The sequence below is a fragment of the Equus quagga genome, chromosome 7, assembly GCF_021613505.1.
Source record: "Equus quagga isolate Etosha38 chromosome 7, UCLA_HA_Equagga_1.0, whole genome shotgun sequence".
In the NCBI taxonomy this organism is placed as follows: Eukaryota; Metazoa; Chordata; class Mammalia; order Perissodactyla; family Equidae; genus Equus; species Equus quagga.
Window position 1 is genome coordinate 25,700,145 of NC_060273.1, and position 26,841 is coordinate 25,726,985.

Sequence of the window (26,841 nt, forward strand, 5' to 3'; positions counted from 1 at the left end):
GGCTGCAACTTATTCTCATATGGCTCAGGAAAAAATATGTACATATGGAGAGATAAATATTGAAAAATGTTAACATTTGAAGAATCTAGGTAAAGTATACGTAGATTTTTTTTTACTATTATTGCATATTTTCTGTAAGTCTGAAGTTATGTCAAAATAAAAACTAACAAAGAAACAATAATGATAATAATAGCAACTTCCTTTGATTCTCAAAGCCCTCAGCTGCAACCCCATGACTCTTCTCCCCTTCACAATAGAATTCATCTAGAGTAGTCAACTTGCCCTCTCCATTTCCTCCCTCTGATTCACTCCCTAACCAACCCCAATTGGGGTTGAATACAGTCATGAGTCGCTTACAATGGGGATACGTTCTGAGGAATGAGTCATTAGGCGATTTCACAGTTGTGCAAACGTCAGAGTGTACTGAAGGGGAATAAAATTTGCCACCTCAAAATGTGTCCCTTTAACCTGAGGATTATTTTAGGCTGATTATTTTTGAGAAAGGAAAGACTTAAAGTTTTTCTTGTTATCTCCTCCTTAACTGTCTAAAAGAATTCAGATTAAAAAATCTGTCAGGAAGCAAGCTATCACCCAAGCATAACATGAGTAGGTGGTAGACAGGGAGGAACCTAGAAAAGCCTGTTTGTTGGCCTCCCCTCTATGTTCTTCTGTTTCTGTGTGGTAAAACACTTGTTTTCCAAACTTTTTCTCCTCTTCACTTCCCTGTGAATTGCCTTCCTTCCCTTTGAAGTCCCTGACTCTCCCCACCCTCAACATCTTCTTTAATCTTTAGCTGAGCGTAGTATTTAAGGTGAGGGCTTCCTCCATTTTGGCGAGCTACTCTGCTTTCCTGAGTTTCTCCCCTGTAAACACATTATCAAACTTTTGTTTTTCTCCTGTTAATCTGTTTCACATCAATTTAATTCTTAGACTAGCCAGAAGAACCTAGAAGGGTAGAGGAAAATTTCTTACTCCTCTACAGTACTTACATAAACCTAGATGGATAGCCTACTCTATACCTAGGCTATATGGTACTAACCTTATGGGACCATCGTCATATATGTGGTCCATTATTAACGGAAATGTTGTTATGCAGCACATGACTGCACTCTTATTGAGATCATCAATTAACTCCCTGTTACCAAATCCACTGAACATTTCTTTTGGCATCTCAGTACCACTCAAGGCTAGTGACCACTACCTCCTTCTGGAAACACTCTCCTCTTTTTGCTTCCACATCACTAAATTCTTCTGAATTACTTCCTTCTTCATTATCTGTTCCTTCTCCACCTCTTTTGCTGAATTCCTCTCCTCTTTGTATGCTTTAAATCTTGGAATGGCATAGCACTCAATCCTGCCTCATCTCCAGCTCTCCTTAGTGATCTCAGCTTTGATGGCCACTTCCATGCTGATGTCTCCAAAGGTATATCTCCAACTCCAACCTTTCTCCTGAGCTCCAGATTCATAAATTGTTCAATCACCTATTTGGTATCTTCAACTTTGGTATTACTAAAAGCCAAATCAAACTTAACATGTCCAAAGTAGAATTCTCAAATATTTCCCCAAATCTGTTTGATTTTCAGTCTTCCTGACCTCAGTAAATGGTACTACCATTCACCCATAGATTTCCACCTAAAACCCAATAGTCTTCCTCGATTACCTCCAACACAAATCTCCGTCTTCTTTTTCCCCTCTCAGTATGCTCACCCTAGTTGGAATCACTATTATCTCCTACCTGAACTATCCTCCAAACCGGACTCCCTGCTTCGCTCTTGACCTCTACAGCCCATCCTCCAACAGTGTTCAGAACAATCTTTTAAAAATAGAAACCAGATCATGACACTTCCCTATATCATATCTCCAGTGGCTTCTATTACTATTAATGGAAAGGCTGTCACAAAGAAGTACCACAAACTGGATGGCTTAGAACAGAGGAAATTTATTCTCTCTCGGTTCTGGAAGCCAGATGTCTGAAGTCAAGGTGTTTAGCAGGACCATGCTCTGAAGGCTCCAGGGAAGAATCCACCCTTGTCCCTTCCTAGCTGCTGGAGATGGCTGACAATTTTGAGCGTTCCTTGGCTTATAGATGCATCGCTTCAATCTTTGCCCCTGTCTTCCCACAGCCGTCTTCCCTCTGTGTCTGTCTCTCCAGGTCTCCCCTCTTCTTATAAGGACATCAGTCATCTTGGATTTAGGGCCCACCCTAATTTAGGAGGACCTCATTTTAACTAATTCATCTGAAAAGACCTTATTTCCACATAAGATCACCTTCTAAGGTTCCAGACAGAATTTGGGGGAGTTCACTATTCAATCCAAAATGCCACTTTTATTCCTATGGGAATAAATCCCAAATTCTTTATCATTGCCACAGTCCTGCATTATCTGCTTCCTACCTGTCTTTCCATCCTCCTCAAACCACTTGCCAGTATCTCCGACCAGTTCCTCAATAAAGCCAAGCCGAGTCCAAACTCAGGGCCTTTCTAAGGACTGTTGTTTCTGTCAGGAGAGTTTTTCCACCAAGTGTTTGAGTTGCTGGCTCCTCCTCATCTCCTCTTCTTCCTCAGTGGAGCTTCTCTAAAGCACGCCCTCATTTCCAGTTATTCTGTATGTTAGCATCCTGTTTATTTACTTCCAAGCATTTACCACAATCTATAATTACCTTACATTTACTTTTTCCCAGTGTATTCTGTCTCCCATTATAATCTCAGCATCCAACATAATACCTGGTACATGGAGCTGTTCAATGAGTATTTACTGAGTGAACGAATAATTCAAATGAGTAGAGGGGCTGTGTCATACACATCTGTTGTAGCTCCCATAGTACCTGCCCAAGGCTATCAACATAACCCTTGAAAATGTTTGTTGAAATCAATTAACTAATAAATTTCACCAATATTCTCCATACCACAATTTATACTTACACAGGAATTTTCCTGAACAGACTCTGTAAGATAAAAATAATAGCTCGAATCCTGCCACCAGAGTTCCGAATATTTATTAAGAATTGTGTATTTAGCATGGCACAGTCCAAGATTCATCAAACTTCTGATTATCGGTTATCACTTAAGCAGACCTACATGCAAAGTGGGACTGTATTCACCCACAATGAAGAGAAGCCGTGGCTTATTTAACTCCGTCAAGGTGATGTTATCAGTAGGACTGTGCTACTAAAAAAATCGTTTGTGTCCATAAAACATTTGAGAGTTACAGAAAGCTCAATATGATTACCAAGGGTCATGTACACAGCCACAAGGGCGCATCACATGAGTTCATCAATGCAACATGTACCATTAAAGGAATTTTCAAGGAATAATAATTTGCAGTACATCTACTTGAAGCAATTTTGTACCTATTTATTCAATTGAATTATTTATGCTATTCATAATGAAATGAAACTCGAACAGCATTGGTTCCATCATGTCTTCCTTTGCTTTCAGTTGGTTTGCTGCATATGACTATTTTTATGCAAATTAGGTTATGATGACATTAAACATTTTCTACTGGTTGTCTAAGAACAAATATGTTCTCTCCATATGCCACAGTCTTCTTTTTCCTGCATCCATCCTCTGCTGGCTGATCAGAATTTCTTCTAAATTAACTCAAAGGACATTCCCTCTGTAATACTGATGAGCCCGTCTCCCTCTGCAGTGCACTTGTAGCACTCCCATTAATATCTGAATTTAGCCCATTTCGCTCATTCCACCAGAAGCCTTATTCATCCCCCCAGCTCTTCGGGCAGGCACCGTAAATCTCACCTTGTTACAAAGCACTGTGGCACTCCCCTGCTGCCACTTGGGGGAGGTTTACTCTACTCACAGAGCAAAAACAATGAAGAACTCCACACATAAAAAAAGCGTTGGGATTGCAGAGACATTTCCTCTATTGATTGTATTCAGGGCTGAGAAACAATTGTTTCCAGGGAAGTATTTCATGTAACTATCCACTGGACAAATCAGAGTGTGATACAGCAGGCCACCTACCCTGGGCTCATGTAGGCTAGCATGGACTTTCTTGCAGGGGTGTGTGATGTATACGCGTGTGTGCGGGTATGAGTGGGTGTGTGTGTGGCTGTCTGCCTGAGTTTGTTGTAACTGAGAGTGCACTGATGGAGTGAGGGGCAGTGGGACTGGACAGGCACAGTAATTGCCTCGAAACATACAGGTTCCAGGTTCCAAGTTTAGAGTGCCCAGTAACAGGCATTATGGGAATTTCTAAGTATTACACGAGGTGAGCTCTTCTAGAGATTTTGAGTGCCAACAATCCTTACATAAAGTGTCCAAGGGCTAGAGAAGCAAGAACAACCACTGCTATAAGTCCCAGCGTTGGTTTGATTTAAGATTATAAATCAAGAATTCCATTTTCCATAGTCACTTCTACATCTGGGGAACATGAATTTGGAACTCAATGACCCAGGAGGTTGTAAACAGGCCACAGAGCAGAACCATCGGCATAGATAGGACAAGGTTCACATTGGTTTCGACCCACTGATTTCGAGTTCCTCATGCAAGAAATTGAACTTGTCCAGGAAGCTCTCTAGAACAGAAAGGGAGGAGAATCTTTTCTAAAGCCTCGCTTTAATACATTCAGATAAGAATCCTTTCAGGTCCCAATAAAAGATTAAATTAACTTCACCAATTCATAAACTTTTGGGCAGCCAAGCTGGCACTGCCTTTAGGAGAAGTGAGAATCCTTTCTTAAAAATTAGCTAAGTTGTTGACCCCCACCATTTTTATGATGTCCCTGATAGTGCAAATAGTATCCCGGATTCATATTTATCTTTCTACTCTCCATCTCTACATTTGAAACACATCTGAGAGCTTCAACCATTTCACAGGGTATAATGAAATTCTAAAAGGAAAATAATTCAAAACGAGGTTGACTTCTTTTCATTTGCATTTATTAAATAAACGAATGCACCCGACAATACAGGATGGGAGGGAACAAGTAAGGAGGGAGGGAAGTGACACAAGGTAAACCAACAACAAAGGACAGTAACTTCCCCAGCGTGGCAACCGTGCCCCGTCCTGACCCTCATTTCTCTTCCACCTGCCTCCACACGTGGAGACTCTCAGGACACGGTGGGGCCCACTAGGTTCAAAATTTAAAAATAAGCATCTCACCCTGGGAGCTTCTGAAAGAGTAGATTTCAGCCCCCATTCTGGTCTACCAACTCTGTGGCAGGGCCAAAGACTTGACGTTTTTAACCAGTGGCCCTGGTGATTCAAATGCAAGGACCACACTTCTGAAGCATGACAGGCCCACTGGTTCCCAATCTCATGAGACATTGGGGTCACCTGCAGAACTTGTTAAAAAAATTGAATACTGATGCTTGGGCCCCACTCCCAGAGAGTCTGATTCAATTACTCTGGGGTACAGACTGGCGGTCCAATCGTAAAAGCTCCCCAGGTGATTTCAATGCACGGTCAAGGCTGAGAACCACCTGTGGGAGACTAGATGCCTTGAAGTAAGCAGGGAGGCAGGCCCTGTAGGAGCTTCTACATTTCTCTTTTGCAACTTCTGATGCTTCTACCCAAAGAACATTCCAGGCCCCTGTTTGAATAATCATATTTATTCCAAGATACCCACCTTTTCATAACAGGTGGCAGATGATGATGAAAATTGAGCCGTTTGCTTCCTGACTATAACAGTTGGGTACATTAAGACAGGAGCATCTGATTGAGGCAACAAAGGGTTTTCTTTGTGCTGCCCAGACCCCCGCACAGCCTGGAAGGTGAAGTAGCTCTCCCTTCGCCCTCTCCCAGCTGCCCGCAGCCACCGGTCAGCCTCTGGGCCCGTCAAGCTCCACACTGGAGCAGCTTCACAGAAAGCCTCAAAAATCAGAACTTCACTGAGAACACACGCATTCTGCAGACAAGGCCACAGCTGAACAAAGCCTGATCTTTCCAAACTCTCTTCACCATTTCAGAGGTTCTCAACATGAGGAATTAATTCATAGAAAGAGGCCAAGCCTTCAGGCCAGGAACTCTGTAGGCCCCAGCAACCTACAATTTGAGCAAGCTCCAAAGACCTCACTTTGAGAAACACTCTAAAATGTGCTTTTTAATATTCAGCCCTTTTCATGGAAAAATTATTTTAATATGTGGGGGAAATAGTTATTTCAATTTGTGAAAGAGTAAGAACACACATGACACTATGTTTTTGATCTGACCACTACTGATGATGGCAAAGCAGAAGCAGGAGGCAGCTGAGGCCGCCCCATCGGCTTTCCCAATCCCAAAGCTGAGCCTCCTGACCTGGCCTGAAAGAGCCTTAGGAAGCAAATGTGCCCTTCCCAGGCACTCATCATCGCCTGGCATCTGTCTGAGGCCAGTCCCCTGGATTCCTCTCTGGACTTGGGGACGAGGGAATACTCATTACCCTAGACTTGAGTTTTCCATGTTAGAGTGAGACATACAGTTTTCACACAGATTCTTCTCTGAAGATTCCCTCATTACATGCAAGGTGTTTTAAGGATAAGGGGTATGTATAGAAAAGGATCTTTAAAAATAATCACAGCTAACATTTATTGATCGGATATCATTAATACATGAGAAGGCTTAGACTAATGCCTGGTAGATTGGTCTCTGCAGTTCGCATGATATAACAACCAATTTACTCCCCACAACAATTCTATGAAGTAGATATCATTACATCACTATTTTGCATATGAGGAAACTGAAGCACAGAAAAGTTAAATAACTTGTCCAAGGTCACTTGCTAGTAAGACGCAAAGCTAGGATCAGAACTCAGACAGATTTCCAAGTCCGTACTCTCTCGTGATCTCTTGGTTGTGCCTCCAGGCTAAATCAACTCTATGGTAAGACAATTCCTAAACCTAATACTATTACACTATTTATTTTTCCTGGGTTTTACAGAAACATATTGAATCCCTTAAAGAGGGTGTCAACTATATGACACTACATACTAGGAGGCCTTCGTGGGCAACAGCTAATCAAATTCAAGATACAGCCCCTTTGGTAGTAGAATTTTGTTACAGTTGGAAGGGGTAAAAGGACAAAGAAGAGAAAATGAAGGAAGTATATGCACATGCACAGGCACAACCACACCCACACAGACACACACAATTCCCCAAAGAAACTGTCCTGTCTCGAAGACTCAGACTGTCTTTCGCTGTTGGTGAGACCAGTGTGGAGTAGAAGGCTCCCTTCCACAGATGTGGAAGGACAGGCAGGCAGTGCCTGAGGAGGCAGTGGTGTGGGGAAAGGCGCACACACAGCTGGGTTTGACTCCAGGCTCCCATGCTCACTAGCTGTGTGACCTCAGGCAGGTTGCTCAACCTCTCAAAGTACCCTTTCCTCATTTATAAAACCGACATGGTAACAGCTACTTCAGAGAGTGGTTAAATTTAAACGAGATCAATAAAACATGCAGCACAGCGACAAAAACATAAAAGGCAGTCAATAAAAGGGAATAATTATTGTTGTTAGTGATTCAGAGACACTCCTAAGCATGCACCTATTTATTATTTCAACCAACAAGTATTTATTGGACAGCTACCCTCTGTGCCCACGCCTGTAAAAGACAAAGTTTAACACAGGCTTCTGGACCCTCTTTAAGGTGCTTTCACTCTATTTGAAAACCAACCTGTGAGGCACAGGATATCTATTGTCAGAAGAATGATTCAGGAAAAAAAAAAGCCCAGTCACAGCTTCAATAATCAGAGGTTTCCTTTTCACAGAGGAGGGAAAACTTGAGTTGAGTCTTGACCAAGGATAGATTCAGTCTACTAAATTAAAACACCACAACTCACACACGCACACAACTCACACACGCACGCAGACTCAACCTAAACTACCCACTGCGCTTAGACGATTCCCAAACCTCCATGGTCAGCCCAGACAGCATTCTCGACCTCCAGACCTAAATACACAGCTGTCCACTGGACATGACGTGAAGATGGTCCACAGATGTCTCACACCGTACGTGTCCAAAGCAGACATTGTTGGAATATAACAGGTTAGAACTTGTGGCAATAAAGGAAAGAGAAGACTTTCGGAGTGAAGCAAAGTGAATTCCAAAGAAACTTGACATCTGGATTTACAAGCAGGAGGCCAAAGGAGAAATTGAAGATAAGAGCAAAAGAAACTGCCCATAAATTACCTGCACGGTCTTAGAGGAGGAGGCAAGCCATAAAACGTGTGCAGGGATGTCAGCAGTGGCTTTAATAAGCACAGACAGATTTCTCTGCTGCTAGGTGGTCCCTCCCCCACATTAGGAGATAATTGGGCAAGCAGATAACTAATATGCCATGGTATGATGGAATCGTGTATCTCAGCAAGGGAAAGGAGTGGGGGATTTATAAAGCCCTGTCTGGCTTCTGGTGTCACCAAACATCACCTCCTCACTTGCATAGACATAGCCAAATAATGAATAAAGCTGGACAGATTTGTCTCGTGTGGTTATCTCAAGAAAACCATAACTATGAGGAACCCTGGACAAGCAGAACTGCCATCTCCCCCACAAAATGTGAAGCTCTGCAGGATTCTCGCTCCCAGTTAATGAAATCACTTCCACTCTGTTTCCCAAGCTAGAAACTTCTCATTGCACCCACTTCATCCATACCCAATTAACTGCCTCATCTTGCTGATTCTCAGAAAGTTTTTCTTGAATCTAGCCTTTCCACTCCACCTCTGCTTAGTCCTTGGTTTGTTCCAGAGAAATGACTGCCATGAAAGCAATATGATAATAATAAAACACTCGTTGTATTATTAGAAGTCTTTCTCTTCTCTCTACTGGGCAACGCCTCACACACAATTGACACTCTACAAGTGTTGGGTGGGTGGAGAAGAGACTTATATTTAGCCATCCTGCTACCAGCCTCTATCTCCTCTAACCTATCCTCCACATTTCTGCCACAGTTAATCATATTCTTAAAAAAGAGATCATAACAATAATACCATCTTGCCTCAAGTCCTTCACTGACGTCCACTGACAATGATAACATCGCCATCTAAAACAGGCTGGCATATGAGGCATGCCACAATCTGGCCTCCCCCTTCCTCTCCAAACTCTTCCACAGTTCACCATGGAAACTGTGTTCCAGCCAAAAGTTTCTGTGCTGTTTCCCTAACCCCGAAACCCAACAATGTTTCCAGCCCTCCTGCACATGCTGTGCTCTCCTTTAAATGCCCAGCCTTCTCACTGCAGGGAAAATCCCTACTCACATTAAGACCAAGGTCACCTCTGTGCTCCCCTCTGACTCTTTCAGAAATGGTCATTCCTTTATCTTGGTTTCTAAGGCCCTCTGAAAGCAACCCGAAGGACTGTGAAGAGTCCCCTGCCCCCTTTTAATTTCCTGGGGAGCTAGGACATGCCTTGCCCCTCTCCACGCTGCCAGCACAGTCCCTGGCAGATTGGAGATGTCAGTCACAAATCACTTTTAATAATTTTTAAAAAACAAAGAAAGGAAAAGAAAAAAAATAGACCAAAGGAATAGCATAGAGCCTAGAAAACAAGCCCACTTATATACATCTATAAAAAGCATAAAATGTATTACATTTAGCACCTCCAAATAAGAGAAAGGGAAGAGTTATTTATAAAATTCTTTTTAAAAAGCTGCTTTGAAAGAAACAGACATTTGAAACAAAAGATAAAAACCTTATACCATATTCCAAAATAAACTCTAGATGAATGGAGGATTGAAATATGAGAGTCATGGAAAAGCAACACAACACAGAAAAGAATATTTATAAGTACTCTGAGGGATGGTCTCTTTCTCAGCTTTAAAGCAGTGAAGAAATGAAAATGGAAAGATTGACAATTTGGGGTTGATACAAATTTAAAATATCTGTCCCGTGGAAGAAAAGAAAATCACAGAATTAAAACGAAAAACAACATTTTGGAATCTATTTGCAGGAAATATGACAAACAAATGGTTAATCCCACTACTACGTAAAAATTCATTCATATGTATAAGAGAAACAATTTTCTCAAGAGTAACATAATAATAAAACAATAACAATCAAAGCAACTTGAGATTCTGTATAAAATCACAATGAAATTAGGCAATTTAAATCCTCTAAACTTGGGAGAGGTTTTTGGGAGCTTCACAAAAAGGATCTTGCCCATCGAGGGATAATTTTTCCTGGGCTTGGACGGCACAGGAGGCAGGAAACTGCTCTGGCCCCAGACAGCTGCCTCCCTTCATATCCCGAGGGCTCAAATATTACAGAAGCAGCTTCTGTAGGTAAAGCATTCGCACTCTGATGGCAAGGATTCATTTGCAATTAACAATGATTAATTTGGTAACTTTTGCTATGGAGCCCACAATTTACGATGGTACCTCTGGTTACCATGCATGGCCTGTGGGCAAGCTCTCAAATTCATCTTTAATTCGATGTTCAAATTCATCCTCCATATAGCTGCCAGAATAATCTAAAAAGGCAAATGTGGTCATGCCATTCAACCTAGTTCTCCAACACTTTCTTCTACCATATTTTTACCCTTCCTATATGGCACTTAATTTTTTTGGATAGATTTACATTTATTGGTTAATTAAACTTTTATTTTACTAAAACAAAACATATACAGTCTCATCTCATTTCCGTAATCTCTCTGTTTCTAAATAACAATGATTATGCTACTATTTCTTGATGTTTAAATTTCAGACATTTTCAACTGATTTTCTGTTTCTGGAGATAAGATTGACTCTTCTTATACTACTCACACCTCACACACACATTTTGGCTCCTCCTTCTTCCAATATAGTTACACTATAATTTGTGGTTAAATAAAAATCTAATATTTACCTTTTTACGATTACATTGTTCACAGCTGAGCCACAGAGTGTATGAAATTGCAATTCCTTTCTTGAGGAACTTTTGTTTTTTTCGGCAGTGAATAATTGCTTTGCTTTTTCACAAGGTTTTGTGTTTTTTTTTTCCTGTATCTATCATTAATTCAGTCCCAAATTTTCTGAAAGAATGGTAAAAGAAAAAAAAGTCTTGCAAAGGCAACGAAAGCCAAAATAAACAAGTGAGACCACATCAAGCAAAAAAAACCTTCAACAAAATGAAAAGGAAACCTAACAGAATGTGAGAAAATATTTGCAAGTCATATATCTGATGATAAGGGGTTAATGTTCAAAATACATAAAGAACTCATACAACTCAACAGCAAAAAAACAATCCAATTAAAAAAATGAGTAGAGGATCTGAATAGACATTTTCCAGAGGGGACATACAAGTGGCCAATAAGTATATGAAACGATGTTCAACATCACTAATCACCAGGGAAATGCAAATCAAAACCACAGAGAGAAATCACCTCACACCTGTTAGAATGGCTACTATCAAAAAGACAAGAAATAACAAGTGTGGGTGACGATGTGGAGAAAAGGGAACCCTTGGGCACTGTTGCAGGGAATGCAAATTGGTGCAGCCAGTGTGGAAAACAGCATGGAGGTTCTGCAAAATATTAAAAATAGAAATACCATATGATCCCACAATTCCACTTCTGGGTATTTAGCTGAAGAAAATAAAAACACTAATTTGAAAAGATATATGCACCCCCATGTTCACCGCAGCATTATTTATAAAAGCCAAGATATGAAATAACCTAACTGTCCACTGATGAACAAACATATAAAGAAAATGTGGTATATGTATATATATACAATGGAATACTATTCAGCCATAAAGAAGAACAAAATCTTCTCATTTGCAACAACATGGACAGACCTTGAGGGTGTTATGCTAAGTGAAATGTCAGACAGAGAAAGACAAATACCGTATATTCTCACTTATATAGAGAATGTAAAAGAAAAAACCTAAACTCATTGATACAGAAAACAGATTGATGGTTGCCAGAAGCTATGGATGGGGAGTGGGCCAAATGAGTGAAGGGAGTCAGAAGGTACAAATTTCCAGTTATAAAATAAATAAGTCATAGGGATGTAATGTACAGCACGGTGACATAGTTAATAAAACTATATTGCATATTTGAAAGTTGCTGAAAGTAGATCTTAAAAGTGCTCACTACAAGAAAAAAAATCTGTAACTGTAGATGGTAATGAATGTTAACTAGACTTCTTGTGGTGATCATTTTGCAAACATCAAATCATTATGTTGTACACCTGAAACCAGTATATTGTTTTATGTGAATTATACCTCAATAAAAATAATAATAAATCTTCCTAATGCAGTCAAAAACATTACATAATCAAATAATTCTGTCCCCCAACCCTTTTGAAGACACAGCTCCTACAGTCCTCCATCCTCCTGTTGCAATGTGGAACAGTTGATCTCTTGGCCTGCTACACAGCTGTCTCCCTGGAATGCTACCCCGGAACATCCCTTCATTATCTTTCTGGGGAATGCCCTTAGTATTCTCCTGTTTGAATTCCCTGTTTCCTCAATCTATTCTCTTCCTTACTTTACTCTCTTGTTTTACTGGAGTATATCCTTGAGTAGCTTCCTGAAAGCAGATCAGGGAAGGTAAAATTGTTGTGATCCTACATAATTGTAATGTATTTACTTTGTGCTTGCTCTTGACACAAAGTATTTTATGGCTAACTATAGAATTCTAAGTTGCAAATGATTTTTTCAACTTGTCTCCTAGTATTTAACATTGCTACTGTGAAACCCAATACCAACTGCATTTGATCCACATATTGTCTCTGAAAACTTCTAGGACTTTCTCTTCATCTAGGCTGTACTGAAATTTTACACTTAACAGTTCTTAATGTGGGTTTGACTTTTTTCTTTGCATTCATCATGTAGGCACTGTGTGGGACTTTCCAATCTGAAAGCTCATGTCCTACAGTTCTGGGAAATTTTGTCGTTTCATTTGTTTGATGATCTTCTCTCTTTTTCTGTTTTCTCTCTGATATACCTATTAGTTGATGTTTAACTTGCTGGACTGATCAAATTCTTTTAACTCTTTTCTCTTCTATTCATCATTTCTTTTTTTCTATCTTTCAGAAGATTTTCTCAATGCTATCTTTCAACCTTTTGTTGAATTATTTACTTCTGTCTTAACTTCCAAGATTTCTTTTTTATTCTCTGATTATTACTTTAACATAGTACTTGGCTCTTGTTTTGTGAGTAAAACAAAACATTCCATGATCTCTCTAAGTCGTTAACTATAGTTTTAAAGTTTGTAGTGTCTGTTTCCTCCAAATGCCTTTCTACTGTTGTTGTTGTTAAGGCCTTTTATAACAGAGACTCCTGGAGATGTCTAGGGATCCTGGCTCTCCTTTCTTCTTTAAGACAGCTATGTGCAGATGGACAGAGCTTTACAGCAAGTACACCTTACCAATAGTTAAGAGCAGAACCCAACCACTTTAGGGGGAAGTCCCCCAGCTGTCAGATCTATTGGCCTTTTTCTTAGGCTAGATGGTTTCCACAGAGTGGATTCTTCAAATTCTTCACCATAGGGTTGTGAAAGCCTGAAGGGGTAATGAGGCTGAGGGTGTCCCAATTTAGTACACATCCTTATCCTCTATCTTTGGGTACATCTTATGAACTAAAGCCCAGAGTTCACCTTATCCAGAGAATAAACCTCCCACACTCCACCTAGTGGGCAAGGGCAGTGTCTGGCTGTGCAAAGTTGGAGAAAGGATGTGGGGATACAACTTTAATCCTTCTATTCAAATCGACCTCCCAGCCTTCAGAAGCGCCCAGGGTTCTGAACTGTGACTAGGCTGCATTCTTCCGCTCTTACCACCACTTCCCACCATATGCACGAGGGTGGGTCTCAGCCTCATCCAGTTTGCTATGTCAATTACCGTTCATCCATCTTCTTTCCATTTTCCAAACCTTTGTAGGTGTCTCTTCACTACTGTCATCACCTGTTTAGTTGCCCCTTATGGGCTGCCATCCTGTTTAGTCCTTTACTATCATCTTAATAAAGTTCCAGGAGGGACCAGATATAAGTGGCACATTCAAGCCACCATGCTACACTACAGAGCACCATCAAGCTACTCATTCCTCCCTGAGCATGCCATATTCTTATTTGCACCCTCAACTCTGTTCTTGCTGTTCCCCTGCCTGGTCCATCCTTATCCCTCTCCTCTCCTCAATTTCCCAACCCTCAGTGGTCCTTCAGGATTAAGCTCAGGCATCACCCCAAGCAAGAAACTTTTCCATATCCTCCCTGCATATGCTGTGTATACCTCTGGCCTGACACACAGCACATAGACCACACTGTGCTGAACTGATCTCCCTGCATGTCTGTCTCCCTCCCTAGACAAGAAGTAAGTAGGCAAGGACTCTGTCTTATCTGATGTTCTGCCTCTAGTGTGGGGCAAGCCACGTGGCACATAACGGGTGTCCATTTACATTTGTTCAACTGACTATTCCCAGTAAGTTCCATGTTGGAAGCATTTTCATCCCCATAGGAGTGAAAAAAAATGGCTCTGTTTATTTGCCAACATCCAAATAAGAAAGGCTAATCAGAGAGCACCAGGAAAGGAAAACAGCCAGATGTTTTTGAGAACAAAAGTCCAGGAACACAAAATAGCTTCCAACAGGGGTGATATATGTTTTCCTAGCGATTCAAAATGAATATATGCTTATTAGGCAGACAGGGAGATTTAACAGGTTTCTCAGCTAATGCTGCAATTTTAAAGCCATTTAAGATAATTTTCTTTATCTTGAATCTATTTTTCTCAGTAACCAGGATACTTAACTGATTTGTACAAAATCCATTTGAAAAAGAAATAATCTACTCTAAGCAAGGGCACACTCTGAATGGAAAAAGAGAGACACTACAAATCTAATAGAAGGCGAAGAATCTGTTAGAGAAGCCAAGGGGGACTCCTGCCTAGAAAGTAGGTTTTCCTCCAGCATCTTCATTCAATAACCCATCTCTTTTCTCTATTTCACAAAAAGAAAACAAATAATTCTTAAATCTGAGTGCACAGAAGAAAGGCCTTTCGTAAGACAACCAAGATGCAAGCAAACTGTTTAAAAGGTGAGAATGTCAAACAAAACAGTATAAGCTCAAACAACCATGGGACACACTTTCTCACCTATCAGCTTGGCAAAGCAGTTTTTAAATGCTAGTACCCAGTTCTGGAAGGGCCAAGCAAAATTCCAATAGGAGTCGAGGTAGCTATAAACTGTCCAGAGGAAAATATCACAATACGTACCTAGAGTTGCCAAAAATATTCGTATAATGAGATCTCAGGATTATACTTCTACAAGCGTGGATTAAGAAAGTAAATATTAGGGCCGGCCCAGTGGCGCAGTGGTTAAGTTTGCACACTCCACTTTGGCGGCCTGGGGTTTGCTGGTTCGGATCCCAGGTGCGGACATGGCACTGCATGGCAAGCCATGCTGTGGTGGGTGTCCCACATATAAAGTAGAGGAAGATGGGCACGGATGTTAGCTCAGGGCCAGCCTTCCTCAGCAAAAAGAGGAGGATTGGCAGCAGTTAACATGGGGCATGTTAACTCAGGGCTAATCTTCCTCAACAACAAGAAAAAAAAAACAAGAAAGTAAATATTAAATCAATACACATAAAGCCTTGCATGGGAAGATATTCATCAAAGTGTTATGCATAATAATGAAAAATTGAAAATAACCTAAATCTCCAACAATGGAAATAATGATCATGATTAATAACATCACAACATGCTCATGAAATAACATTAAATGTATAAAAGGGTAAAAACAATATATCATATGCTCGTAACCTCTACAGAAAATAGACTCGAAGACAATATACTAAGATTTTATCAGTCGCTAGCTCTAGGTAATAAGATCATGGTGATTTCTGTTTTTACTTAAAACTTCTTGTATGGAGGAACTTTCTATATGTTTCTGGACTACTTTTATAAAAGTTTAAATTCTCATTTAGGTACTATTTCATAACCAACAGTACTCAGTTTATTGACCGTGGAGGAGACATATAAAACCTCCCTCACTAGTTACAACGGACCTGAGAAAACGTCCCAGGCTCTGACCCACACCCTGCCACGTGATGGAGGAAGCCCCTCTGAACGACTGAATCAGAACTTACTTGGTGGGACGATAATCCGGAATGGAACGATCCAGTGAAATTTTTTCACTGAGGTAGGAATTGTAGCCATACTTCTCATGGGGTCCCTTGGCTTTTTCTTCTTCAGCCGGGGAAAGGGTAGCAGGAAGGCCACCTTTGCCCCGCCCACCATAACCTTCAATGAGCCCGAGGGATTTGGATAAGCCTAAAAAAAAAGGAAGGAAAAAAGAATTATTTGAAGACCATCACACCAGGATATGTCACTCAAATTCGGATACAGCTTTAATGGAAATTTTAATATTACTTGCCACAGCAAAAACTACGTCCCTAATCTATCAATCCAGAAATATACCCTAAACACACTTACATTGAGAGGAAGGTCAAGGCAACTATGAGTTCTGGGGTTAAAGTCTGGTTACAAACGAGGAGCCTCTCCCTTCTCTTGGGAACCGGGTGGACGGGGTCTATAAAAGGGAAAGACCACCTAAACTGGGAGAAATGTGGACCAAGGAGGACACCCAAAACGGAACAGAATGGCGACTATGATTCATGCCTGTTTTCGTCTCTCCATGGGGCAATTACAACAAGGCTAGCTACTCCAGGCGATGCTCAGCACACAGGACAGGAACAGCCGCTAACGGGAACTGCCAAACTGCAGGTGCTTTTGCTTCATTTGAACAGAGAATGACATACAGATTGATTTTATCATGAGTCTAAAGTGTGTAACAGTCTGACACCGTTCTTTACATAACGGTTTTATTTAAATTTCATCTAAATGGCAAAAGGAAATACAAAATGTTTGAGAATAAATCACAGAGAAAAAAACCCGTAAGGGTGATAACCGTGCCAAGTAGAGTGGGAGGCCTCTGTAACAAGCTTCACTGAGCAATTGCAAGTTCCCAGGATGGTGGCAGCTTTATACCTATTGTTCCATCATACAATAAACAGCTTGATGGGCAATTTTTAAATCCTAGAGTCATAGGAGGTTTTACTTCTCAGCTGGAAAACTCGTTGTTAAGGGCTCTCATTCCCTTTTGCCACTTCAAATGCTCAAGCTATTCAGCACATACTCAGGTGTGCTCACACACACATACACACACACACACGCACATACACACAGGACACTTTATCCACAAAAGTCTCATTGCTGCTACTGGCAGGAAGAACATGGACCAGAGATGTGAACAGCTCCCTCAGCTTTCACAGTGAGTAGCCCACAGAACCTCGGAGGATCCGAACCTCCCAGGAAGGCACCCCCAGGCACGTCAAAGGCCAACAAATCTGTTCTGGTCACAGGGTGGTCCTCCATCACATAATGACAAGATTTGTATTCCCTTTTACTGCTTCTCTAAAAACAGGAATTTATTTTCTGTGCTATCAAAATCCAAAAGCAAAGGTTGAGAAAGCATGTCAGAGTCAGTCTCAAGTGAACATCATTTTTCTGCCTGAGAATCATTTCCACTGTCCACTACGTTCTTTTGGAACTCTGACATCTTTTCTGCCTGCCACCATCCCAACAGAAAATATATACCAGGCAAACACTAGCCAAAAGAAAGCTGAGATGGCTCTATTCATCAGATAAAACAGACTTTAGAGCAAACAGCTTTATGGGGATAAATAAGGTCATTACAAAAGCAACAATCTACCAGGAAGCTGTGCACCTAACAACATAGCTTCAAACAACGTAAAGCAAAAACCGACCATATTACAAGGAGAAACCAACAAATGCACAATCATTGTGGGAAATATTAACACATCGCTCAGTACTCAATAGATGAGAAGAACAAAAGTTTAGCAAAAATACAGATGAACTGAACACCAAAATTAACAAGCTTGCTCTATTCTAATAAGTACACATTTTCTTTCTCTTTCTTCCTTTTCTTTTCTTTCTCTTCTTTCTCTTCTTTCTTTTCTTTCCTTCCTCCCTCCCTCCCTCTCCTTCTTTCTTTTCACATGTACATAATATATTTTGAATTCTGTGTAGATTACATCATGTTCACCACCCAAAAACTAATTATAGTGCATCCTCTCACATGTGAGCCTAATCATCCCTTTTGCCCTCCCCCCTTCCCCCTTCCCGTATGGTAACCACCAATTCAATCTCCAATGCTACGTGCTTGTTTGTCGTTGTTTTTAACTTCTACTTATGAGTGAGATCATATTGTATTTGACTTTCTCCCTCTGACTTCTTTCACTCAGCATAATTCCCTCAAGGTCCATCCATGTTGTCACAAATGGCCGATTTCATCATTTCTTATGGCTGAGTAGCATTCCATCATGTATAAATACCACATCTTCTTTATCCATTTGTCCCTTGATGGGCACCTAGGTAGCTTCAAGTCTTGGCTACTGTGTATAATGCTGCAATGAACATAGGGGTGCAAGTATCTTTATGTCTTTGTGTTTTCAAGTTCTTTGGATAAATACCCAGCAGTGGGATAGCTGGATCATATGGTAGATCTATGCTTAATTTTCTGAGGATACTCCATACTGCTGTCCATAGTGGTTGCACTAGCTTGCACTCCCACCAGCAGTGAACAAGGGTTCCCTTCTCTCCACATCCTCTCCAACATTTGTTGTTTCCTGTCTTGTTAATTATAGCCTTTCTGACCAGAGTGAGGTGATACCTCACTGTAGTTTTGATTTGCATTTCCCTGATAGCTAATGATGTTGAGCATCTTTTCATATGCCTGTTGGCCATCCGTATATCTTCTTCGGAGAAATCTCTGTTCAGATCTTCTGCCCATTTTCTAATTGGATTGTTGGTTTTTTTGTTCTTGAACTGTATTATTTCTTTGTATATTTTGGATATTAACCCCTCATCTGATATATGGTTTGCAGATATATTCTCCCAATTGTTAGGTTGTCATTTTGTTTTGTTGATGGTTTCCTTTGCTGTGCAGAAGCTTTTTAGTTTGATGTGGTCCCATTTGTTCATTTTTTCTTTTGTTTCCCTTGCCTGGTCAGACATGGGACTTGAAAATATGCTGCTCAGACCAATGTCAAAGAGCATACTGCTTATGTTTTCTTCTAGAAGTTTCATGGTTTTGGGTTTTACATTCAAGTCTTTAATCCATTTTGAGTTGATTTTTGTGCATGGTGTAAGGGAATGGTCTACTTTCATTCTTTTGCATGTGGCTGTCCAGTTTTCCCAACACCATTTATTGAAAACATACTCTTTTCTCCATCATATGCTCTTGGCTCCCTTGTCAAATATTAGCTGTCCATAAATGTGTGGGTTTACTTCTGGGCTCCCAATTCTGTTCCATTGATCTGTGTGTCTGTTTTTGTGCCAGTACCATGATGTTTTGGTTACTATGGCTTTGTAGCATATTTCAAAATCAGGGAGCGTGATACCTCCAGCTTTGTTCTTTTTTCTCAGGAATCCTTTGGCTATTCGAGGTCTTTTGTTGTTCCATATAAATTTTAGGATTCTTTGTTCTATTTCTGTGAAAAATGTTGTTGGAACTTTGATAAGGAGTACACATTTTCTACAAGAGCATATGGAACATTTTAGCAATTGACAGGACACAAACAAGTCTCAACCTTTCTTACATATCATCTTTGAACATAAAGCAATAAAAAACCCCGAGAAACCAATAATAAAAATACCACAAAGAATCCACACATTTTGGCAATTTAAAAGGACTTCTAAAACAATCCTGGGTTAAATAATCAATCATAGTGCCATCAGAAGACATATGAAACTGATAGAACATGAAGCAGCACATCTCAAAACTTGTAGGCTAGTGCTAAAACAATACTTGGAAGGAACGCTATAACATTAAATGCACATATTAGGGTACAAATTGAAAGACTGATCATCAATGAGTTAAGCATCAGCATCTAACTCAAGGAGTTAGAAAAAGAAGAGAGGAAATCCAAAGAAAGCAATAATAAACAAAAGAACAAAAATGAGTAACACACACACAAAGGAAAGACAGCAAGGAAGCAGGAGGGAGCAGGAGGGAGGGAGGAAGGAAGGAGGTAGAAAGGGAGAGAGAAACTAACTCCAGGAAAATTGGACAAAAAAAGAGAGGGAAGGCACACATCCCCTTCAGGGAGGACTTACCTATTCATCACAGTACACATAGCACCTAGGGCCCACAATACTTTTAGGGGCCCAGGAAAATGTTTAAATTTCTTCTTAAATCAGAGCAATGCAGTCATAAAATATAATTTTTAATATTGTTCTTTATGGAGAAAAACCCATAAAGGCCAAAGTGCCTAGGGCCCACAAAAGTCATTATGCAGCCCTGGCCCTCCTGAGGTTAGAGTTTTATCTATAGGTGACAAGGTGCCTAAAGCATGGAGAAGGAAAGTAACAAGGTCTGAGTCATGGTTTGTAACTTTTACCTAGAAGGTAGAGAGCACAGGACAGACCCCAGGCACTAACAGTAGTAACAGCCACCATTCATTGAGCATCTACTATGTGCTGGGCACCCTGCTAAGTGCTTTACATATATTTTATAATTGCTTCCTCTAATCTCCTGACAATCTCATGAAGGAGGTACTGTTATGACCTCTATTTGACAAATGAGGACACTAAGTCTGAGAACGTAGTAACTTGGTTAAGGTTCCATGGCTGGTAAAGGAAGACAAGACCTGGATTCTGGATGTAGTTAGAGACATAAAGGAAGATAAAACCCGGGCTCTGTGACAGATAAGGAGTTCTAGGGCTCTTGCCGAAGCCTGGACAATGAATGGTAAGAAGCCTCATTTTAAGGCAGTGGTGGTAGCGATCAAAAGGACAGGAGGGATTTGAGAAATATTTAAGAGATACCATCACAAGGCATGAGACAGACAAGTGTTAGGATGAGAGAGAGAGAGAGAAGTGAGTGAGCCTTGGGCTTCCAGTGTGAGGACTAGGTGGTAACAGCACTCACAAAGACAAGGAAAGCTTGAGAAGACAAGTCCTGTTCTCTACATGTGGTATATGGAGCATCCATGGGACATTTGGATAGGGTCAGATGTCCAGTGGGGAGCTGAAACACACAAGAATGGAAGTTCACATGACAGAGGAGGCCCAAGATATGAACCTGGCAGCCATCAGCATGGAAGGGGCCAGGCCATAGCTACAACAGAGGATGAGGGATGGAGGAGTGAGGAGGGATGTTGACTGGCAAGAAGGAGACAGACAGACAATGCTCAGGAAGCGTTCTCCAACCACAGCCTGTCTTGTATACTTCCATCATATCTAGAGTAGGAATTGCATACTTCAGAACTTATTTCTTCTCTGCTCTATATGTATGCTCTCTCACTGAAGCTACATTTGAAGCTCAAAACTTCAAGGAACTGATACTCAAAGGAATGGAGAAACATCTCAACATGACCAAGTGGTTAAGCTCCCTGCTTGTCTTCATAAATCCATCTGACCACTCTCTCTCCACCACTGATGAGCATCGTTTAGGCTTTAAATTTTTTTTAATGCTTTTATATCCATATTTCTGTTAGACAGGGTAGATAGTACCATGATCATTTCAGAGATGAACAAACAGAGGCTCAGAAGGACTAATTATTTGACCATCCAAAAGTAATGGAGACAGAATAAGACATTCCTCCCAACACCAACATGCACACAAATGCTTTGTCCAGGAAATCCTGTTGGAAAGAAGATCCTGGAATTAAAAACAGGATAAAGAATAGTAAAATAAATGGTAATAAACTCATAAAAAGGAATACTACACATCAGTGAAAGTGAACAACTTGTAGATAAATGGATGAATCTCCCAGACTCAATATAAAGCAAAAAGTAAGCACCAAAAATGCATATAATTCCATGTATACAAAGTTTCCAAAACTAATCAAAATATAGTGGAGAGATAAAAACTTGTGTGGTGAAGAAATTATAAAAAGCAGCAACAATCCACAGACAGTGGATTATGACAGGAGAGGGACACAAAAAGGAGCTCCAAGGTATTGGTAATGCTCCATTGTAAAGCTGGGAGGTAGATACCACTAGTATTCATTATATAAATATGACCTGACATACATGCAATATATATAATGTGTGAAATATTACACAACAAAGACAATAAAGAGACCACTGACAGTGGGGTTTCTTCTTGTTTTATGTCTTTTACTCGTTCACCCTGGGTTTCTCTTTTCCTTACCCAGTACTTGTTGCCTTTTCTCACAAGCAACAGCCTTCTGTGGTTTTCTTGCCAGCCTGGAACCCAGGGGTCAAGGAGAGAGACTACCTGAACGGGGCAGAATTGCCCTTCAACTTAACTCAGCAGCTTCCGCGGTAAGCATCTGATTCTTCCTCTTATTTCACCTGGGTGGTTTGGTTAGCAAATCTTTTTCTTCCCTTGATGATGCGGCATTTCTTTTGTCCAGTCTACACAGACAGCTTCCAATTCCAAATCATTAAATGCTACCTTGGAACTAAAATACGTCTCAGCTGTGTTTGCCCACACCCCCATGGGCACCCTCATGGGCAGGCAGAGGGGCCAGGGAGGGAATTTACTATAAATTGGCATAGGAGTTAAGACTAGGAAAACATGCTGGATTAGCACCAAGGACATGCAGGGAATGACAGTTCCTAGAGAGATTGTTTTCCCTTTCTGTGGCATTATTTCTTCTCTTCTATTATGAAAGGCACCCACTTAGCAGCCTCAAAGAAGATCATTCCTTACGGTACAATGTGACAACTATGAATTATATATTTTGTGGTCCATGTGCTCCAAGTTTCCCCCCCAATTTAGTCTGCCAAAAAGGTTCAACAAAGCAGCAAAAATTTTCACTGGACTTTAATGTGATTACTTAGCAGTCCTCAGAAACCGTTGGCAAAGATAAATAAGAGTTCAAGTTCACTGACAATGCTCAAGTTGGTCTTTGCTTAGTCGGGAAAAAGTTGCCAGTGGAGCAAGTTGAGATGACTCCACACACCCAGGGAACCTTTTTTACTGAAAGGGCCCATTGCTCTTTGGCCAAAAGCAACTGCAGCCACTGCAGACTGATATGAACTTGCAGGCACAGAAGTCACAATTGGCAAAGGGAAGAAGAAGGAAAGAGAATGGGGTAAGTAGTTGGCACCAGGCTTGGGAGGACCCATGATTCCCTTCCTCCCCTTCAGGCGCTGTGTTCCGGGGTTCTTTTAGCTGAAGACTGCATAGCCGAGGGGCACTACTAGGCAAGAGGTTGAAGATAAAGCGAGAAAGAACAAATTGACATCAGTCATCCCACAGCACCCGGACCGAATATTCTTCATGTTTCTCTCCAGATCCACTCTCCACCCTTTTTACCTGCTTCATGCCCCAGGAGACAGACCTAAATAGACAGCCTCAAGGGTTCCTTGCCTTCCCTGGGTTGGGTTCAAGCAACAGGAGGCACCTTGAGGAGACTGACGGAAAGCGAGAGAGGTGGGGATATTTATTGCCCCAGCTCCCTCCCGACTGGGCAGTGGTTTGCTGGAGGCTGCATTCTTCTACAGTTGCTATGGCGCAGTCCTCTCCTAGGGTTAGCCGAGGGTTACAGCTAACCTGTATTCTGATAACTGCTCCCTCCTCTTGCCCCTTCAGGCCTTGGCATAGCAACTGCTTCCTCCTCTGTTGCTAGCCCTAGGGTGATTCGCCATCCCTTGTCATTCCTGGTTGATCTCCCTTAACTCTGCCCAAACCTTTGTAAATGTTTTGCTAAACTCTCTTCCATCACTCCTTCCGAGTGTGTCATCTGTTTCTTGCTGGGATACTGACAGATACAGCATCTTACCTATCCCCATGGGAAGACTTCTCCCATGGTACCACATCCAGGCATTCTCCTTAAGGGCAGGGTTGTGGGCACCCCAGTGCCTGACAAACAGAAAGTTCTTTAAAACTATTGAGCATAGGGATGAACAGAGATAAGATCTGGAGATTCAACTCAGAGCCGTCTATTCTAAGTGAATAGTTGATGTCAGAGAAGAAACTTTAATACCATGAGAAAAACATCTACTAAGAGAAGAAGGATTAAGACTACATGTTATAGTACATTTATATTCATAAATAAAAAGAGAGTTTGCACTAATAAATGCCACAGGGAAATCAAGCCCGAAAAAGTCCATTTGGTTTGGTAGTAAAAAGGACCCTGGTGACCTTGGAGATGACCAACGTCAGTGAAGCAAGTGTTTCCAGGATGGTAAAGAAAGGAGGCAGGAGGCAGGAGTCAGGATGTCTTGGCTGAAGCATGTAGAAGATCACGTGCTAATAGTGTTTTGTATTCCAGCAATAACCAACTAGAACATATAATGTAAAAAAAAATTCTATCTGGGCCCGGCCCTGTGGCCGAGTTGTTAAAGTTCTGCACCATCTGCTTTGGCACCCAGGTTCGTGGATTCGGATCCTGAGCACAGGCCTACTCCACTCATCAGCCATGCTGTGCTGGTAGCCCTCATATAAAATAGAGGAAGACTGGCACAGATGTTAGCTCAGGGCTAATCTTCCACAAGCGAAAAAAATAAAAATATAAAAAATTTTTTAAAATTCTATTTATAAAAGCAACAAATATTGCAGTATACTCAGAAATAACTTTAGCCAATGGGAAGAAAATGTAAAAGCTTTACTAAATGGAATAAATTGGAATAAAATAAATTGGCAGAGGGAGGCATGTTTTTGAATTAGAAGATGGAATGTTATGAAGATAAATTTTCTCCTTTTTAATGTACAGGTTTAATGTAATTCTAAATGGGATTTTTTTTTTACGAAACATAACAAAAGGTTCTAAAATTAACCCAGAAGAACAGAGGTGAGAAAAGTTAGATGTTTTTTAAAAAAGAAGAAAAATGAGGGGGATTACCCTATCCAATAGGAAGTGAGGAAATAAAGCAATGATAATTAAAGTGGCATGGTGACTGAGAGAAAATTTTAAATAGATGCTGGGAGGTGAGGCTCGAAAATTTTTTTTTCTCAAATAGTCATCCAATTTTCCAAACATTACATAATAAAAATAACCTCCACTTTTGAAATTTTAGAAATTCCCTTCTAGTGCAGTTGAGTCAGCACTGATTTCTGCACAGCATCTCACGTGGACGGCAGAGCCGCGGCCCCTCTCTCACCGGAGCACAGGAATGCCGAGGCACACGCACTTGACGACTGCTCGGTGAGCATAAATCACTGCCCACGTCTGTCTTCAATTTGGCCAAGCTACTAAGGCTCCAGGGGGGCGGCAAAAATAAACAGCCAAGGTTGTAAATTAACTCCAAGCTCTCTTCCCACCTCCCGCCATACAACTAAGGACATAATTTTCTCCAGGGTTACAGTTTAAACCTATGAGTTTACAGATAACTAGCATCATTCTTTCAGAAGTAGAGATGGTACTCACAATAGACGCACAAACTCAGGAATAGATAGAGACTGCAGCAAAATGCAATCTCGTGCCTTGTCAACTCATAAAGCTCCTCATCATCTCAGCATCCATGGCCCAGTGTGGGGAAAACCACACACCCACACACACACACACAGCCAAAGAGCCCAGCATGTCACGTGGCTTGTCTTCAGCCGGGCAAGTGTATGTCAGGAGGTCTCTGCAGAGAGCCTGACTCCTCCTGAAGGTCATAGAATCCCAGAGAGACCCCACATGCTGCTAAAGCATTTGGAAGTTGACAAAAGTTATAGACAACCAGGAAGTGATAGCCATAAGCTTAATAGCGAGCAACAATTCCTGGTTTATTCCTGGTCAACTTCCATGTACGCCTAGGAGGGTGCGGAGCCTTCCGGAGGAAGCCAGCCTGATAATAGATACAAATAGGGACGACACCTGAGAAATGTGTAAAGAGGGACCAGGAAGGGGCTTATCCCACCAGCGAGTAAAACACACTGAAAAGTTCTAATAATAAAGATAGTGAGAGAGGAACAGGAAATGACAGGCCAATCAATGGAACAGAAAAGTTAGTCCAGAAATATTGCTGAAAGAGAGAGGAGAGCGCCACTCTGTATACAAATGTTAGCAATAATTAGTTAAACTGACAAATGTTCATTAGCTACAAAGCACACGTACAATATTTATGTATACATACAATAACATACAATATTTATGTTAAACACATGCTAACTGTACATATATGTGCGAAATATATATTTTTTAAATTCACTTAATTTATATATATATATATATATATATATATAAACTTAAAATATTTTTAAATTCGTTACTCAAATGATTCTTGGTGCTAGTTTTCACATATCTCCTGACCCTGTTCCTCCTCTCCATCACCTTTAATACCGCCCGGATTCAAGTCAAGTCATCTCTTCCCTGAGTTACTGCAGTCAACTCCTAATACTGTCTTTAGAGTGAACTTTCTAACATGCAAATCTGATCTCTGTTTGCTTAAATTCACTAGTGCATTCCTGCTGCCTATGGAAAAAAATCCACAAGTCTTCATGTACTGTATGGAGCTGCTCATTAGCTGACTCCTTGCCCAGCCTTCTCCTCTGCCTCTCCCTCTGCTGCATCCTCTGTCTTAGCTATCCCATCCTCTTCTGATGCTTCTGAAAAGCCACTGGCCCTCAGCCCTCAGTAGTCATCCCTGCTACTCAACACAACCCTAAAGACTTTCTGAACACTACCCAACCCAGAAAGTCAGCTCCCTGGCAGAAACCTCAACCACAACATTGCTCATATCTATGGGTCCTCGATTGCTCACTCACAAGAGCACAGGCCTCTTGTGGACAGGAAGACATCTTTGTGTCTTATACATGGTGTGGCACATAGCAAGCACCTCATACATGCTATACATGTGAATGAATGGCTGAAGGAGAAAACAAGTGAATAAATGAATAAGTGAAGGAGTGCATCATAAGCTGGGCTGGCCAAATATATTACCATGTTCTAGTGTTGATATAGAAATCTCCTGGAGACATGTCAGAAACTGGTAATCACTGCTTCATGAACTCATGTCAA

At 41.0% G+C, this 26,841-nt stretch overlaps 1 protein-coding gene across 2 annotated transcripts in view; it reads right to left on the reverse strand.

The window, feature by feature from the left end:
* The window catches only part of GALNT17 (polypeptide N-acetylgalactosaminyltransferase 17), a 454,995-nt gene that overhangs the window by 279,764 nt on the left and 148,390 nt on the right, over nucleotides 1-26,841 (reverse strand). For both annotated transcript variants that reach the window (XM_046667386.1, XM_046667384.1), the window contains exon 2: nucleotides 15,985-16,168. In XM_046667386.1, the coding sequence (XP_046523342.1) occupies nucleotides 15,985-16,168 (184 nt within the window). The remainder of the gene's footprint in view (nucleotides 1-15,984; nucleotides 16,169-26,841) is intronic.